This window comes from Canis lupus, chromosome 9, assembly GCF_048164855.1.
Source record: "Canis lupus baileyi chromosome 9, mCanLup2.hap1, whole genome shotgun sequence".
Lineage (NCBI taxonomy): Eukaryota > Metazoa > Chordata > Mammalia > Carnivora > Canidae > Canis > Canis lupus.
Genome location: NC_132846.1, coordinates 70,194,781 through 70,212,926, shown reverse-complemented (window position 1 = coordinate 70,212,926; position 18,146 = coordinate 70,194,781). Strand labels below are relative to the sequence as shown.

Here is an 18,146-nt window from a genome sequence, read left to right as displayed (position 1 = left end):
CACTGGAGCAAAAGTGAGCTGGCCTATCAGAGACACGTTATTGTGAGAATTTATCCCAGAATGGGTGAAGGGTCAGTGTTCTGGAGGCCCAAACAGGTCTGAATGCATCTGCAACTCTCCTTCTTGGGAGCCAACTAGAGCACCAGCTCTGCCCACAGAAGGGAAGAAGAACCAGGGCAGAAGCCAAGATCCCAAGTCAGGAGCCACATGTCCTAGATTTGCCAAAGTGGCTCTAATTTCCAGTGCTGGATCCTGCTCAACTGAGAGGTAATTTGCTGAGGTTGGGGTTCCATACTTTAATCTTGCAAAAAGAGTGATCTGCTAAATGTGCATTATGATTTTTAAGCCCCTACAGTTTTTCTTATAAGTTTGATTCATGGGACACCTAGGTGGCTCAGCATTTGAGCATCTGCCTTTGGCTCAGGGCGTGATCCCCAGTTCTGGGATCAAGTCCCACATCGGGCTCCCTGCGAGGAGCCTGCTTCTCCCTCTGCCTGTGTCTCTGCCTTTCTCTCTCTGTCTCTCATGGATAAATAAATAAAATCTTAAAAAAAAAAAAAAAGTTCAATTCGTGACACAAGGGTGAATATAATACCTATGTTAACTTGGTTCAAACTACGTAGTCCTCTTAAAGTGAACGTTACAGTAACTACAAAGCAAATATCCTGAGCATTTCCCACAGTGCCAATAGGCCCTGGAGAGCTGGGACCATGCATTACATGTCTGTGGCTCTACCCCCCCGCGCCCCCCCCCCCCCGTCCACATTACACTCATAGCCAAGGACCTGTGGGGCTGGAGAGAAGTGAGGCCAGCTACTGTCATCTATCAAACACCAAGAGCACAAGAGCTCAGAGCCCACCAACTACTGTGCTGTCAGAACCATAACAATATACCTCACATAACGCAGGATCACCCAAGCTTCTGTCCTCATTTCCCAAGTGACCAGTTGTAGCTGAACTGCAGCTAGCCCTTATATCCCATTTGTTGGAGGGCCATTCTATCTGTTCAGAGCCCAGGGCAGCCAGTGCCCCCAAGCCAGGGGCAGGAAGGTGCTGCTTCGGGGCTCTGTCATGATCAGAGGAAGAGCTAACTCAGGTTACTCCTTGAGCACCTGTCTGGTCCAGGCCCTGTGAGAGATGCTGAGGCACAGGCATGATTCAACTCAGCCCCTCAGAGGCAGCTCTAAACACCTGTCAGCGGAAGGAACTCACAGTCAAGTAAGAAGGCAAGGAGTTATCACTGAAATAGGTCACAGACAGTGGGGGGAGGTCAATCAAGGATGAAAGCCAAGGGAGCTCACAGCCCTGGCTTTTCAAAGTGTGGTCCATAGACCATTTGCCTCTGCATCTCCTAGGAGCTTATTAAAAATCCAAGATCTCATGTGCAATGGACTGAATGTGTCCCCCCGCCAAATCTGTATGTTGAGCCCTAATCTTCAATGTGATAGTATCTGGAGAAAAGGCCTCTGGAAAGTGTTAAGGTTTAGATGAGGTCAGGAGGGTGTGTCCCCCATAATGGGACTGCATCCTTCTAGGGGGATGGAGAGATTGTAGCTCTTTCCCTCCATTATGTGAGGACCCAGCAAGAAAGGAGCCCTCTGCAAGCCAGGAGGAGAGTCCTCACCAGAACCCGACCATGCTGGCACCCTGATATTGGGCTCCCAGCCTCCAAAACTGCAAAATAAATATCTGTTGTTTAAGCTCCTCAGTCTATGGTATTTTGTTCTAATAGCTCCGACAGACTAAGATGTCAACCTCACTGCACACCTGCTGACACAGAATCTGCATCCTAACAAGAGCCCCAGGTGCTCTCCGGCACACAGGTAGTGTGCAAAGCCATGCTTTATGAACGGCTTTGTCCTGCCCCTTGATTATACCAACAGGGAAACCACGGCTGAGAGAGACTGTAGTCTAGGGGGTTTGCCTACAATCATCCGTCTGTGTGGGTGGTACAAGGAGGCCATGAGCCCAGGTCTCCCGCAGCTCAGGTCAGCAGCACTGGAAGCTGGGAAGGGCTTATGGAGAGAGGGACCCTACAGTGACATGAAGGCCAACCCACAGGCATCCTGGACTCCAAGCCACACCCGTGTTCAAGCACACTATTGGGAGGAAGAGGTCAGAGATCCTGCTGGTGGTATTACACCAGCTTGAGCGTGCGTGCTCAGCTGACTCACACGGAACACATCCTGCTGACCTGCTGGAAATGAAGTCAAGGCACTTTGCAGCAATGAGAGATGTGCTCCAATCATCAAACCCGAGGCAGAGAGAGATCAGCCAAGAAAAGAAGAAAGAGAAGCCAAACAGCCCATTTGCTCTAATGAATTGGGCTGGCCCCGAGAAGTCCAGAATCCCAGCATTTATCATTTGGCTCAGCTTAAGGGTCATAAAATTCTATGACTGGAAAGTAGCTTAAAAGTTCTCTGTTCCAACTACTCTTCAGACTCCGTTTTCTCAGACTGTGGCAAGAGGTTGTCTGGCCCTGCAGTGGTGCTCCAGGGATGGGCTCACTATCCCAGCACAGCATGCCTCAGCTCTATCCTTGGAAAGCCTTCAAAATGCTGATTCACTTTGATCCACTGATTTGAGTTCTGGGACCCAAGTTTAAGGAAATAAACCTCAAAAATAGCACCAGATGCACAGATATATGTCTTATAATGGAACATATAATAAAGTAGACCTGGATGGTCTGTTTGGAGATTATAACAACGATAGAAAATGCTCATATACTTTGACTGAAGACTGTTCTCTGGAAAAGAAATTCTCTGAGCACAAAGTTTCTGCAAGGATGCCCCTAACAGAGTGAGGCAGAGGGGCACCCACCCGTCAGCCTCAGCTTCAGACTCAGGAAGATAGTCTCGAGAATCAATAGAATGACAGATGTCACAGCCAGACATAGCCACAGCAGGGCCCAGCCAGGTTCTGCAGCCCATGTGGTCTGTGTTGCAACTACTCAGCTCTGCCACTGTCATGTGAAAGCAGTTCCAGATGATACACGAATGAGTGCATGTGGCTGTTTTCCAATAAAACTTTACAAAAGCAGAAGGCAAGCCGGATTTAGCCCTGAGCTATAGTTTGTTGACCCTCATCTCCACTTTCACATCTACTCATTTTTTTTTATTTTTTTTTACATATACTCATTTTAAATAGAGAGAGAAAGAAAGAGAAAGAAAAAGGAAAAAAGAGATACTGTCTAACGTAAGGAAATAGTTTAATAAGTTAAGCCATTTGAAAACAACTTATTTGATCCGTATTTATCAACTGCTGATTTATGTCAGACTCTGCTCTGAGCACCAGGGATAAAGCAAGAAGCAAGTCAGCTAAGCACTCTGCATCAAAGGGATGTACTAAAAATTCTGCAAGAGTGTGTGATAACAAGGAAAACCCTTACATTACCATGTTATGTGAAAAGTAAAATATAAAACTGAGTATAAAAATATGATCAAGCAATGTTTAAAAAAAATACATGCACTTAAACACACACACACAGAGAAAGAAAAGAAAAGAGAAAAGAAAAGAAAGAAAGAGAAGAAAGAAAAAGAGAGAAAGAAAGAAAGAAAGAAAGAAAGAAAAAGAAAGAAAGAAAGAAAGAAAGAAAGAAAGAAAGAAAGAAAGAAAGAAAGAAAGAAAGAAAAGCACTACAACGCTACTAATATCTACCTGTGGCTGTCTCTACTACCCCTTCCCTTTACTTCCCTCTATCTTCCCATTTGTTATGTGATCACATATTACTTTCACAATAAAACAGTCCCTCCCACTGTATTTAACGGGGAAGCTGCTTTTTAAGCTAAGGGTCTGTGTCCCTCCTGCCTCCACCTGCAGTTTTTTTTTAAGATTATTTATTTATTTATTTATTTGAGAGAGACACAGAGAGAGAAAGAGAGAAGGGGGCAGGGGCAGAGACACAGGCAGAGGGAGAAGCAGGCTCCATGCAGGGAGTCTGATGTGGGACTCGATCCCGGGTCTCTAGAATCACGCCCTGGGCAGAAGGCAGGCGCTAAACCGCTGAGCCACCCAGGGATCCCCCCACCTGCAGTTTTCACCACTGTTCCTGAGGGTAGTCCAAAAAAGCTAAGCTGCCCAGCCCCAGACTTTCATCCACACAGGAGACGGTGGGAGAGTTCAGCACCAGGGACAGCGCCAGGCATCCACAACGGCCTGGCAGGCTCAAAAGGGAGCCACCTCAGGTGGGAGCCAGGAGGGCAGGGACCCTGTGCCTTCCCTCTCTGGTCCACTGGCTGCACCCATTTGAGACACTCAGGCAGCACCTGTCAGAGGAAACATAACTGAAGCAGGGGAGAGCTGTCTCTGAGCCCACTGATGCAAATGGAACTGGCCCGTGACCCAGACCGGGAGGAGAGGCAGTCGGGTTGTCGTTAAAGAGGAAGTAAAAACAAACATTGCACAGATCCCTGTATCCGCATTATTAGCTTGGGAGAGACTCGCAAACATGCCAATACCAGTCACAGCAACATCTGCTTCTAATTGCTTCTCCCCCAGCATTTTCAGAGCTTGTCAGATGGTGACTGCCCTAGGAGAAAATCCAATATTTTTAACAAACTCTTAAATCAGATGGCGTCCTTGGTGAGTAATCTCTTACGTATTTGGTCTTTGAGGCTAAAAACAGTAAGCACACCTTTAAGGGACGTGGCCGTCAGCAGGGACTGGGTAATCGAAGGTCCCTCTTCAAACAGCATGACTAAGACTTTCCAACACACGCAGCCCAAATATAAGTGTTTCAGTGGTTCTTTTTTTTTTTTTTTTTTTTTTTAATTCCACTGTGTCCACTTCTTTATGGGTAACTTTTCTCTCTTTTCTGAATATTTTTGTAAAAAGAAGTTTCTTCATAAAAGAAAAATGTGAGATTTTTTTTTTTGAGATTTATTTTAAAAGAGTACCTTTTACTGTGCTTTAGTTTTCCCACATGTGAAGTACTTTATGCAAGATACCTCTAGACAAAACTTTACATTTTCTTTAAAGAAGCTGGTCTTATGTTCTCAAAACGCCAACAGCCCATTCCAAAGCCGGTGCCTTCTTGCAGTGGCCAGTTCAACTTTCACATCTGGGAGATCCAAGGTGGGGCAGAAGGCAGTCCTGGAGGGAAGCCTTTAAGGTACCACCTTTTGATACTGCGGCAGGCTGGAGTTCTTCACGGTGGGACTTTAGAGCTCCCTGAATCCCCTAAATCACAAATGCAGGAAGACACTCTGAAAGTCTGTACCCTCTTCTTTCAAAGTTAAACTTAACATGGGTTTTATTCTTAACTACCCTACAGGACTCAAGTGGCTGGATGCCACCTTCAGACAGGGGTGGTGCTTCTCAGATTTTGAAAACAAGTCATCCTAAAGTCATGGAGCACCCCAAAGGCAGTCAGGCCATGGCTCTTCCTCACTACTCCTCCATGAACCCATCCTCAGCCCTGGCTTCTCTTCTCACTGCTAACCCCAAGTGAGACTCGCATGCCAGGGGGCCTCTCTGTCCAAGGCCAGAACACTTGCCCAGAGTCCATGCCCTGCCAGGTCAAGTCAGTCACTGGTCCTCACACTCACTTCAAACTCCTACCTTCCATACATACACATTCCGCATAACTGCCTTTCTCCTTCATTCTCTCACTCAACGATGGCTTGCTTGCTGAGTGCTTTCAATATCCTAACTGTATGCCAGGCACTATTCTAGGAGCTGGAAGTCAACAGCAAACAAAACAGACAAAAATCCCTCCCCTGGCAGAGCTTACATTCACGTGAAGGCAGAGAGGCAAATACACAAATGTCTAAAATCCACAGGATGCCAGGCGGTGATAAATGGTAGGGAGAACAGTGAGGGAGTGACCATCAAGGTGGTCAGGGAAGTCAGAGAAGGCCTCACTGGAAAGGTAGTATTTGAACAGAACCCTGTAGGAGACAGGGAGGGAACCTCTACAGAGAAATTAGGAAAAGAACATTCCAGGTGGAAGGTGTAGCAGGGCAAAGGCCCTGAGGCAGGAATGTGTGGGTGTGTTTTAGGAAAGGCAAAGACACCAGTGGGGCTGGAGATGGTGAGAAGGGGGTAAGGGAAGATCATGTGGGCCTTGTGGGCCACTGGGGGGACACTGGCCTTTACTATGAGTGAAATCAGAACCCAGAGGTTCTGACCAGAGGAGAGGCACATCCGACTTACACTATGATAGATCACTCTGGCTGCTGTGCTAAGAACAAACTGTGAGGAGTGGGGAAAGAGAGAGACTACAATGGAAACTACTAAATTATCCCAGCGAGAGTCAAGGGCAGCTTAAACCAGAGCTACCACAGGATTTGCTCATGGTTTAGACGTGGGGATGAGAAAAAGAGCAGAGACAAGGGACAATTCTGATGGTTCTCGCCCACACACCTAGATGGGTGGAGCTGCCATTTATCAAGTGGGTGAAGGCAAAAGAAGCAGCAGCTTGGCAAACAGTGGGATGGAAACCACTTCTTTGTGGGATCATCATGACCAGACTTTTAGCCCCAGAAGGAACATGGTCTCTAAGGAGCCTTATACACTAAGATGAAAGTACTCACCTGAATGGCGACCTACCCCCCACACACACATGCACACAACACACGTGCAAGCACACAGCACACATATACACATGTGCACACACATGGGTGCATACATACATATGCATGCATACACATGTATATATGCACACAGGCATGCACACACAAACAGTGCTGCTCCACACCAATTAACTGCATCCATACATTATTCCCTTGAGTAACCCAAAAGCCAATTCATTTTATACCATCTGGAAACATTTGCACACAGTAGATGCTCAATAAATGTTTTCAATAACATGCTACACAGAATCACACCTCTGATGTTTCAATATCCTAACCAATCAAGAATGTTCTTTAAAAACATCTACACATTACGTTGAGCACTGTTGAAACATGAAGTGGTAACTACCCCATCTCCAGGGTCCCGCACCTAGATGCTGGCCCGCCCCCAGGCATTCACACCTCTGCAGCAAACTCTCCTGTGGAGAGGCCACAGAAGGAAGACGGGCATCACCTTGCCAGTCCTTATATCCCAAGCTTTGACTTCAGGGTGGAAGCCTCCACACACAAAAAGGCTGTGGTCTTTCGGATGAAATTTCAAGGTGGTGATTCTAAAGTCACTCTGACCACTGAAGAGCTGGGTTCCTGCAACACAAAACAGAGAATAAGGAGTTAAAAAATACTTGGATCACAAAATAAATACCTTAAAACTCAGATGCCATCTGGTGTAGAGCTACGGGCAGACACAGCCCATCTGGGCCCAAGGGGGCCTTGAGACTTTCTGGAAGCACAACAGGGGCGGCAGCAACTTCTGCCTCATGTTCTGGCCAGCCCTGCCCTTGATTAGCTGAACTCCCCTAGGGCTAAGCTAATGGCTGGACCCATGAACACCACCTTTCTTGTGTTCTGTAAACGCCATGCATCAACTCATCTTAGCCACACAATGCCCTACACCTGCTCCACAACTGGAAGAAGCCAAGGCTCAGGGAAATTAAGTACATTACCAAAGCTGCACGGGTAATATAGAGATTACTTACTTAGGAGTCTACAAAAGAAAAAGCAGGATGCTCCAAAGTGGCCTTTTTAGGATCAGTCATCTTACAATCATAACCTTACAACAAACCTATGAATGGTTTACTCCAGGGTGTAACAGGTAGGGGTGATATGATACATTGGGCAAAAAATGAGAACATGATACCACGAGGGCCTGAATGCCAGCATGGATAGGTGATATGCCCAACTGGGTCTCACTGGTTCTGCAGGACTCAAGACAGTCCCTATCCTTTACATACTGCCCTGAAACTGCTGTCACACACTCATGTGCACTGTGCAAATGTGTGTGTGTATATAGACACAGTGTGGGAAAAGTCTCTTTTGTCACTGTGATCTTTCAGAGGTAAGCTATATAAATAGGTTGAACACAGGCCATGTAGGGAATGGAAATCTGACCCTGAACTCAAGTCCGTTGGGTTCCAAAGCCAATACTCCTTCCCTCTATACGGTGCCACCTTATATCCCAGAGCACTGGCTGTAGTCTTCATGCGTTCAATTCACCACCACTGAAAATCTATCAGAAACCAGACTGGTCTTGGAAGCCATTCTCACCACCAGAAATCTGAGTGCTGCCTCTGAACAGGACTCCAGGGGACATTCTGCACATTTTGGGCATGGTACCTGCTATGCAATACACCAGGAGCTTGAAGGTGGCATCCCTCAGATATGTCAGCAAGGGCACACATAGCCTAAGAGAAACAACCCTGACTGCCCCTGGCTCACAGAAACTCCTTTACTGGCAAAGCAGTGGGCAGTTAGGGACACAAGAAGCTGGTGGCCAAGGAGGAGACCAATGTGACACCAAGATCTCAAGCATCATTTCCTCTTACGGGAACCCAGAAACCATGTTTGCTCATTCATTTCAGAAAGCACTTCCAGCTGCCCTGCTTTGTGTTCAGGACCCCTACACAGTACTGTACCAGCTCACCAGGTAAGGAAATGAAAGTCATCGATTGGTACTCTCGAGTTACAGCAGGAGCCTTTATAAATCCAATTTGCCTAGATCCATGGTCTCTGCACTCTTCTGACAGCATGCCCCATCAAGGAAAAGCCCTTAAGCACGTATCTCCAAGTTGTTTGTTTGTAAGTTACACAGTGAGCTACCATGCCAATAAATTATGAGCATTAAAATACCAAAAATAAACCATTTTAAAGGATGAGATAAGGACAAAATAACCAATATTTAAAAATATATCTTAACATGCCATTTACTAAGTGTATCAACAAATCTCTTTGAAATGTGTTATAACATTTTTAGTGAGAGCTACTGAACTGGCTCTGCTTCCACTTTTTTTTCAAATGTAGGGAACTTTCTGTGACTCACTGATCTGAAAGGAGCCCAGTTATGGCTTCACTAATCAAAGTCTGTCAGAGCCAGCAAAGACTTCTCCCAGAGATGCACGGACCTGGACAGAAGACATTCACCACTGGCATCAAGGGAGAAAGTATCTACTTCCATCCACCACTGACACAAAGGATTTTGTGACTATTTTTACTAGTGAAGTTCCATTTCCCCTCAAGTCAGAGAATGGTTCCTGCCACTAATTAGAGGGCATTACTGCATTCTCATATTTTTAACAATCAAATTCAAAATCCACCAAAATTTTCATTTAAAGGATTTTAAAGGAGACCAGAAAAACTGCTCTCAAGTTAATAGTGCAGGCATTAGTGTTTTTAAAAGGTGACACATTCATGTAGTTCTTGGCAACAAAACTTAGAGAATGATGGAAACAAAAACATCTGGTTTCAAAATGTTCTTCCCATAGTACAACCTTCTTGGAAAGCAGTTACTCTCCTGTTCTTTATTAAAATGTGTCACCTTTCCCATGATGGACAATTGTGTTGATTTATTTCCTAACATCTTCCAGGGATCCACAATCTGTAGTTATGTGTTATCCGAGAAACTCTGAGAAGGACTTGAGGTTTTGTGAAAGAAGACTCTACATTTCTTTAAGCTCAACAAGCCCCTAACTGTTGCTGAGACATGCAGTGCATAAAGATTTTCAAAGTCACCCTATGTTGCTGCAGTGTTGTCATGAGCTGGCCACTTAGGATCCTATCATCTGTAATAGTGAACGGACTGTAAATAAACAACAGCCTAGCTGTCCAACCCAATGGGAGCAGTTAAGGCAAATACAGGTGTCTGCCTGGTGGAATATGGAAAAGCTGTTTAAAATTGGAATCATGGGCAGCCCAGGTGGTGCAGCGGTTTAGCACTGCCCAGGGCGCGATCCTGGAGACCCAGGATCGAGTCCCACGTCGGGCTCCCTGCATGGAGCCTGCTTCTCCCTCTGCCTGTGTCTCTGCCTCTCTCTCTCTCTCTCTATCTGTGTGTGTGTGTGTGTGTGTGTGTGTGTGTATCTCATAAATAAATTATTTTTTAAAAATAAAAAATAAATAAATAAAAAATAAAAAAATAAAACTGGAATCATGAACAGGGCTCTTTGGCAAGATGGACAACGTCCATACCTATTCTTGAATTACAAAAATATTAAGTAGGGATTGGTATGGACAGACTGGGAAGAGATTCACCAACTTGAAGTGAATTGTTCTAGGGGTAGTGAGATAACTTTTTAAATTATACTAATATTGTCATAATTTTTTATTTAATAAAGAATTCTTCTAAAAAAGCATCGGAGGGGGATCCCTGGGTGGCTCAGCGGTTTGGCGCCTGCCTTTGACCCAGAGCGTGATCCTGGAGTCCCGGGATCAAGTCCTGCGTCGGGCTCCTTATGTGGAGCCTGCTTCTCCCTCTGCCTGTGTCTCTGCCTCTCTTTCTCTCTCATGAATAAATGAATAAAATCTATAAATAAATAAATAAAAAGGCATCGGAAAGATAAGGAGACTTACAGTAGTCTGGGTCCTATGTCTCTCTCTCATTTGATCAACAGACAAGAAACTATCTCAGGAATTAATCCAACTGGAAACTTGGTATTCCTTGAGCTTCCTCTTCTTTCCTGAAACTCATTCAAGCTACAGTTGATGGTCAAAAACCACCCATGATGTGCCCAGTTAGCAGATGCCACTTGTCCTGGTCTCCATACACCTGGGACAGTACTCAGAGCAGCACTTGTGAAGATCTCAGGATGGACATCAAACCTGTAGCTCAGGCCTCAGGACACTTGCTCCAGCCAAGTAGCAGAGATTTGTCTGAGGAATGAGGGAGTGGACCACCATCATGTCCCCCTCAATGGGAAAGGAGCACATCTATGCCACTGTGGCCCTCCCATCACTGAGAAGGCCCTGGCAGGCCAGAAATCTGTCCTCCTGACAGAGGCAACTGTGCCCACTGCTGACCTCTTGCTCGCTCACATTCACTGCCAGTCCTTAAGCCCAAAAGGAAAAACAAACTATCTGCCTGGAGAAAAATGTTCCTTGTTTCTTGGACCATGGCATATAACCATATGCTTATTTCAGAAACAGCAGTGAATTAGCCATATTTTTTCAAAAAGTGCAGTGATACAGTCTTGCCAACAATGGGGAAAAGATGGGAGGAAAGTGAAAGCTGAGTTGCTAAAAGATGAGGACTGAGCTTTTTCTGCTAAAAAAAACCCCATGTATTTCTGCATGTTATTCTTCAACCTCCTAAAGAGACTGAGAAGAGAATCTAAGTCTCTTAAGTAAAAAAAATGTTCCTGTTAGAAGACAAGCTATGGTTTAATATCTTTTTTCCTACTTTGGTTTATAAAGACCTAGGCCTTTGCTGTATTTGTTTGTTAAAAGGGTCCAAAACTAAAAGATTTTAAAAAAATTTTAATAAGCTTCTAGACACGTAATGGGAAACATTAAAGGAAGGAGATCTAGCACAAGACTGTGGCTCTGAAATCGGGACGCCAGCTGCCATCGTCCAGCACTGTGCCCGGAACAGGAGGTGGTGTAGCAGAGGCGCTGAGAACCACACAGACCCAGGTGCCATCCCGGCCCTGTCACTTACAGGGGAGGGATGTTGGGCAGGTCCCTTGGGCAGATCCCTCACTGCAGTGTTGCACAGCCTCATACACATAAGACTGTCCAGAGGGCAACATACATACTACATAATATATAAAGTGTTCCAGTGGACCTGGCAGACAGCAAACAACAAAAAGGAGCCTTTAAATGTGTGAGAAAATTAAACTTCAAATTACTGAATTCATCCTTGGTTAGATTAAAGGCTAACCCAAGGGCTATATGTTTTTAACAGCAGGAACCTTGAGGGAGGAATGATCTGGAGTTTCTTTCTGTCTTGAGGCTCTGAGAACATGATGCCCTGGGCTAGCTTTTACAGTTTGTTGAAGAGACGTGGACAAAGGATGGAAATATTTATCAGAGACTATCTCCTACGTGAACACTCGCCATGGTGAAGGTGAAGGTCCTTGCTTGTCAGACTTGTTCCCACTCGATGTTTTTATATACCAAGTACCTTGTTTATCATGTCCTCTCTGGCGATGCTACTTTAAGCTCGATGGTTTGTTGCCTCATAACCTTTAACCTCGAGACTCTCTTGCTTGCTTACATGTTTGTTATAGAGTTCTATTTATTCACTGTATGCTGCTTATAGGAAATTGAGTTTTAAAATATTTAATCCACTAACACTGGCTTTATCGATCTGGTTATAATGAACTCAACCAGTGCAAGAACTGTTCAGATTCTGTTAGAGTTAGGAAAAATCACTTCTTTTCCTCCTTGAATCAATAATGACACAAATAAACTATAAATCGTCATTAAAGCAAAAATATGTTTAAAACAGGATGCAGAAACTCAATTTGTTCTCTTGACACTATTATGACTACCCATGCTTCTATCACTAATACTGTTAAGATAAAGCAGCTGGCAACATGCCAGGGAATTCCTCAGAGTTGCCCCCTCTCCTTTTCTCAAGTGGAGACCCAGGTGACCAACTATGTGGCTGGGGCAACACTGCCTGTCACTCTAATGCCTACCTTGGGGAACCCTATTGTCATGCAAGGCTCTGGGTCCCCAAAGGGTCCTCCTCTTCTACTCAGCATGTCTGGCCCCCAGCCTAGTTTCTGGAATGCAACAGATATTTGATCCAAGTCAGGTGAAACCCAAGTATGGGTCTCCAAGAAAGAGAAGGAAAGTTCATCATGTCTTCCTCTGCACCTGTTATCTCTAGGCTTGCATGTGGCTTGCGTGTCATGTAACAACCCTCTGTGGTAGGTGTAATTAGCCCATTTCACAGCGGGAGAAATGAAAGCTCAGGGAGGTGAGGCCTCATCCAGGGCTGCACAAGTCAGCCACGTTGGGAGAGGGGCTGGACCTGTCTAACCCCAGAGCCCCGCTCTCTGCACCCCACCTCACCTGCCTACAAGCTATCCATGACCTTTCCTTCTCCTTAGCTCTTTGTTCACATCCATGGACTCACAAACATGTAGGATGTTGACAGGGGAAAGCTGATGCTGTAGGCTTGTGGTGATTGAGCTTGTGTTCCCAGGCAGGCGGCATATGACTCATTTCACTAAAATCAATATCGTTACACTCATCCTCTGGGAAGGACTCGGCCAGCTGTAAATCCAACCATCCTGACTCAAAGTTAACGAGAAAAGGAGCTTACTAACTTTCAAATCAAACTCTATGAATCAGAAACAGGGGCTATATAGGCACGCCGGCAGGGTCCTGGGAAGGGTCTGGGTATGAGGCAGACAGGCCTGTGTCTGCAGGTCTCCCAGGATGAGTGGGGGCCTCCAGCTGAGCCCAGCAGTCCTCTCGGATCCACAAAACCAGGGTAATAAAGCATAGCTGAAGCAGTTGTCCTGAATCAGGAAGAAGCATGGAAGATGGCAGGCCCCAGATGGATGACAGGCCCGCACACAGTGGGGGCAGCAATGGAGAAACAGCAGCCGTTGTGGTAAAACCTCCTTCACATCAATCTGGCCAATGCTCTTAATTATCTGGACAAGACTGAATTTTTAAAATTAAAAAAAAAAATTCTCAACTTGCAAACAAAGTGTGTCTTAAAACTTTGCCTCAAGTTGGCTTTCTGGGGACCCTGCAGGTATCTGTGTTTGGTCTCCCAGCCAGTCCCCAGAGGCTGTTTGACCTGCAAGGTCAGCCACACCACTGCACAGCTGCCACTCAGCACACACAGAGACGATGCACTGCCCCCACGTGCTGTGACGGCAGCCAATGAACTAGTACCGTTGAGAAAAACCCGTCTTTTATCCACCCAGAGGGTGATGGCATGGATGTATATGGACATATGGCAAGACCTGTAGGCACCTTCCAAAGTATGAGATTCAGGGCTAGGGTGTTTCACTGAAGTTGAATAACACTAGATTTCATATCCATAACTAGAGCTGGCTTCTCACCCCAAAGCTGTACAGAAAGAAAATAAGGCTGAGACTAGAGAGAAAAACTCTTCAGAGTAAAAGAGAAAGGGTGTGCATGGGAATTGAACTGGGTACCCAGGGCTGAAGAGGATGTGGCCTTGAGAACAAGCATGTTTAAAAGTGGGCCAGGAATGGGGTATCAGTGAAGGAATGAACTTAGGAGAAAGAGGCCTGGCTGAAGACAAGGAAAAAGCAGAAAAGTCAGTGAGGGGTGGGGAGGAACCCAACACTGCCTGCATCCATGGGTGGGAGGGAGCGTGGACAGCTGCTCGCCAGGCAAGAAGGCACCAGAGGGGCATCACCAGAACTGTTGTCAGCGCAGAGATCACTGGGCTCCGGAGCCCCTCAGAGACTTCGTATCTAGTTCCAGTGGCAAAACTCTAGGCCCAAAGAACTGACTACACAAAACGTGCCTATACCATGAGGAGCTGCACAAGTATGCCCACTGGCTAGAGGCCTGTGATGCAGCTGGGTGTCTGCCTTCCTACCTCCACAGGCACCTGAAGGATGCCTAACTGAGTGCTTCTGGGAAGCTACTGCAGAGATATGCAGTCATGGTGCTCGAAAGCCTAAGAATGGGGAAGCCCAGGCCCTTCTGCAGGCACCTCCTCCTAGACCTGTATGGGCGGCACCACTCAGCCCCAAAGGAGCCCCATCTGCAGCCTCTTCTCTGAAGTCCTGTGAGCTCCTGGTCTTCTTCGTCAGGGTTCTAATTTAGATGCTTCTCCCCCTTCCTCTGCCAAGTGTCCTATAATCATAGGGCTCAAGTCTCTCCCACTGGAGCGGTGGCTGTCAACAGCCAGAGAAGCCTCCTTCAGAAGACTAGTCAAGATCTGAGCTGCATCTTCCTCCCGGAGCCCCCAAGTTATCCTCCTTATGTGGTAAGCCAGCTGCCCAAGGGAGAGCCAAGCAAGCTCCCTTAAGCAAACGGTTCATCTATGGCAGGGAAACAGACGTGGCAGCCTCTGCCAGTCATACAGACCAGAGGCGGATCCCCGCTCTGTCACTGCCGGCTGTGAGGCCTCAAACAAGCCCCTGCACACTCCAGCCCTCTGTGTCTTGGTCAATAAAATGGGGATAACAACACTGTTCTCAAAGGTGAGAGTAGAGACTAAATACATAGTAAGCAAAGGGACTAACATCTACTTATTGATTTTGGCTTGAAACAGGCCAAGCAGTGTGCTAGGAAACGGGGCCACACCATCTGGAGCCAGGCCCATGGCGCACACACAGCCAATGTGGCATTCCACTTTCCTGGAGTGCTTCTGTGGTGGGGGCCCCAATCATGATGCATGACCAGAACACACTTCTTGGAAAACATCAGAAATGGTCTTTGTGGATCCAGTCCCAGTTGGCTGCTCATTTCCATGCACCATAACCCCCCAGTGAAAGACACAGGGACCCCCAGAGCAGGCGCTGACCAAGTGCTAGGGACAGCAAGGCCATGGGCAGTGGGTATCTGAGTACGGAAGGCCATGACCTTCTTCAGCACTGGGTGCTTGGGACTCTGGAGAGAGGGTCAGGCTGAGCTGTGGGAGGTCTGCAAGCTCATCTTAAAGAGGCAGCTGCCATTCCACCACCAGGAAGAAGCAGCTAGCCTACCACCAGTAGTATTTTGTCATGGAGAAGCAAAACATGGAGAAGCCGGGAGAACCCTGGAAGGGCTATCTTCTTCCCAGCCTACCCCCCAGATAACCACATGGGGGACCAAGGGCCACACTAGTAAGCTGGCTGGGGATCATCAGATTGAGGGCTTTTGAAGCTGAGCCATAAAAGCTGCTCAATATGAGGAAATGGCCCAGCAACTGGGGTTCTCTGGACACTCAGCAGGAATAAGGTTCATTATTTCTCACCATCCAAAGGGTCTCTTAGAGGAAGGAACATATTTTTTGAGTGCCTACCTTGAACCAGGCATTCTGTAAAGTATTCACAAACATTATCTCAGCCTATCCCTCAACCACTCTGCCACCCTGCCAGGCACTGTTACCCCCTTCCACAGATGTGGAAATGGAGATGGAGGAACTTTACCCAAGGACACCCAGCTCAGGTAAGTGGAAGAACACATTTGTACCTCATCCATGCTCCTATCACACTGCACTGCCTCCAACATCAGGTACCTGGGACCAGGTGGCATTGCAAGGATGTCTGGGACAGACTGGACACACATCAAGAGAGTAGACCAGGCTAAAAGGAGGACAAGGTGCCCTCTCCAGCCAGGGCCCTGAGGGCTCCAGGGAGAGGAAAATCTCTTTTGCAGCCAATAAATGCAAAGTAGGAGGACATGCATATACCTCTGAGGCCTTAATAGCCAGGCTGGGGACAGCTGCCTGGCGGGGCTGGAACCTGCAAGAGACCAGGGCCAGCAGAACTGAATAAGCTCTTCAGAGGATTCTATGGAGACTGGCTGATTTGGTGTGCAGGTCAGCTGACTCATAAGGCAGCCGACATTCGGGCCCTGGTGGAGTCGACAGGGTTCCCTGAGGCCACCTCAGCCTAATGCACCAGAGACATTTTGTTAGGAAGATTACAGACTGAAGCGGGAGCACCAAAAATAATGAATCTGTGAGCGGATTTTATTTAGGTGTTGATTCATGGTTGTCCTATAAGCCAACAGCCCGTCAGAACTATAAATTAACGAGATAAAATGTTGCTGGCCCTCCATATTTCAGGCCGGGTATTGACATTTTAGAATCCACAGATTTTTAACTGTATTGATTGAGGACACCAGGATAAACGGCCTTGGCGCCAAATTCCCATTAACGACAATGGGCACCGAGTGACTAATTCTCAAAGCGCTGCGGTGAGAACGCCCTGCATTGCCTTCTCCTGGCAGGGAGTTCTAATTAGATTGAAATGAAAAAGCCAAATCACCAAGGGCGGAAAGAGGCAGATCAAGTAAAAAGGAAAATCAGACTTAGTGATGAGAAAGGACGAGATAAGTCAAACCAGGCCAAGAGCCACAGGGGCTGCCCAAGCCCACCAGCCTCTGCTAAAGAAAGCACCAGTACAACCTGGGATGGGGATGCAGAGCTGAGGTGGGAGACACATGGGGAGCCTACTCCCCTACCCCAGCAGCCACTGATGGGTTTCACTGCCCAGCAAGGGCCAGCCTCTACTCACACATGCCGAGCTGCTGCTCTGAGCCAGCCTGGCCAGATAATGAAGACACTAAGACTCCCTTGACAAGTCCCATTCGCACGGCGATTCCACACTAGTCAGGGAGACGGACACAGAAACCAGGAACCCCCTCAGCAGGAGAGGCCCCACCTAAGGAGCTGGAGGGCTTCCCCAGGGGTGAGGCCCAAACCCTGAGACCCTTTCCCCAAAGGGACAAAGAATATCCAACATGCTCACCACTATAGCCCAAGCACCAGGTCCTATACCTAGTAGGTAGTAAGTACCTACTGAATGAATGGAACTGAACGCTCAACAAATGAACCAGGTGGGGAATGCTATTCCCGGGAGAGGGGTGGAGCAGAAAAGCCCTAAGGACAGAGGCTAAACCACCCAACACACCACAGCTGGGAGGAGCACGCTGGGCCTGGGGCCAGACAAGCTTTTCTCCAGTAAAGTTCTGCCACCAACTGGACAAGGCATGTCTCTTCCCCTCCTCCGGTCCTCCACCCTGCCTCAGTCATACCCAATCAGCTGCAGACACTAGGGAGAACTGCCCAGAGTACAAATCAAGCCATGATTCTCTCCTACTCCACACTCAGCAATGGCCCCCTACTGCCATCTGCTGTGGCAGTCCCTAATTTGTCAGGCAGGAAGACTCTCTTTAAACATCTAAAAATTTCGGAACCACTCCCCCACACACACACTCACACACACCCACACACGCAATGGCACTGTCTAACATCTGTTGATTGAGATCCATTGGGACAAAGGGCCACTAGGAATCCATTACTGTTATTAAATGAACCTGTATTTGATCCATCCAACCTCACTCCTCACCTGCAAGAAGCACCGGTCCTGCACTCCATGGGTGGATAGTGTGGGTACCCAGGGGTGTTCAGTGACCCTGGAGGGGGAATAGCGGCTGGAGAACACACACCTCATAGGCCAGGAACTGCACCTTCAGACTCGCTGCCCCTGGGTTCCTGCACCCCACAATTCCAAACACACCATTGTGGTTCATGTTCCTGTAACAAATGTGTCCTCATTGCTCTACCTACTGAGAACGCACTTCCCTCCCCCTCAATCGTGCCCCCGTCACCTAAATTCTCTACCCCACTCGTTCTTGCCTCAGAGTAGGT

At 47.2% G+C, this 18,146-nt stretch overlaps 1 protein-coding gene across 9 annotated transcripts in view; it reads right to left on the bottom strand.

Moving 5' to 3' along the window:
- WDR25 (WD repeat domain 25) overlaps positions 1-18,146 on the bottom strand; it is a 142,639-nt gene that overhangs the window by 35,221 nt on the left and 89,272 nt on the right. For all 9 annotated transcript variants that reach the window (XM_072839922.1, XM_072839925.1, XM_072839923.1 and 6 more), the window contains one exon: positions 7,026-7,156. In XM_072839922.1, coding sequence (XP_072696023.1) covers positions 7,026-7,156 — 131 coding nt within the window. The remainder of the gene's footprint in view (positions 1-7,025; positions 7,157-18,146) is intronic.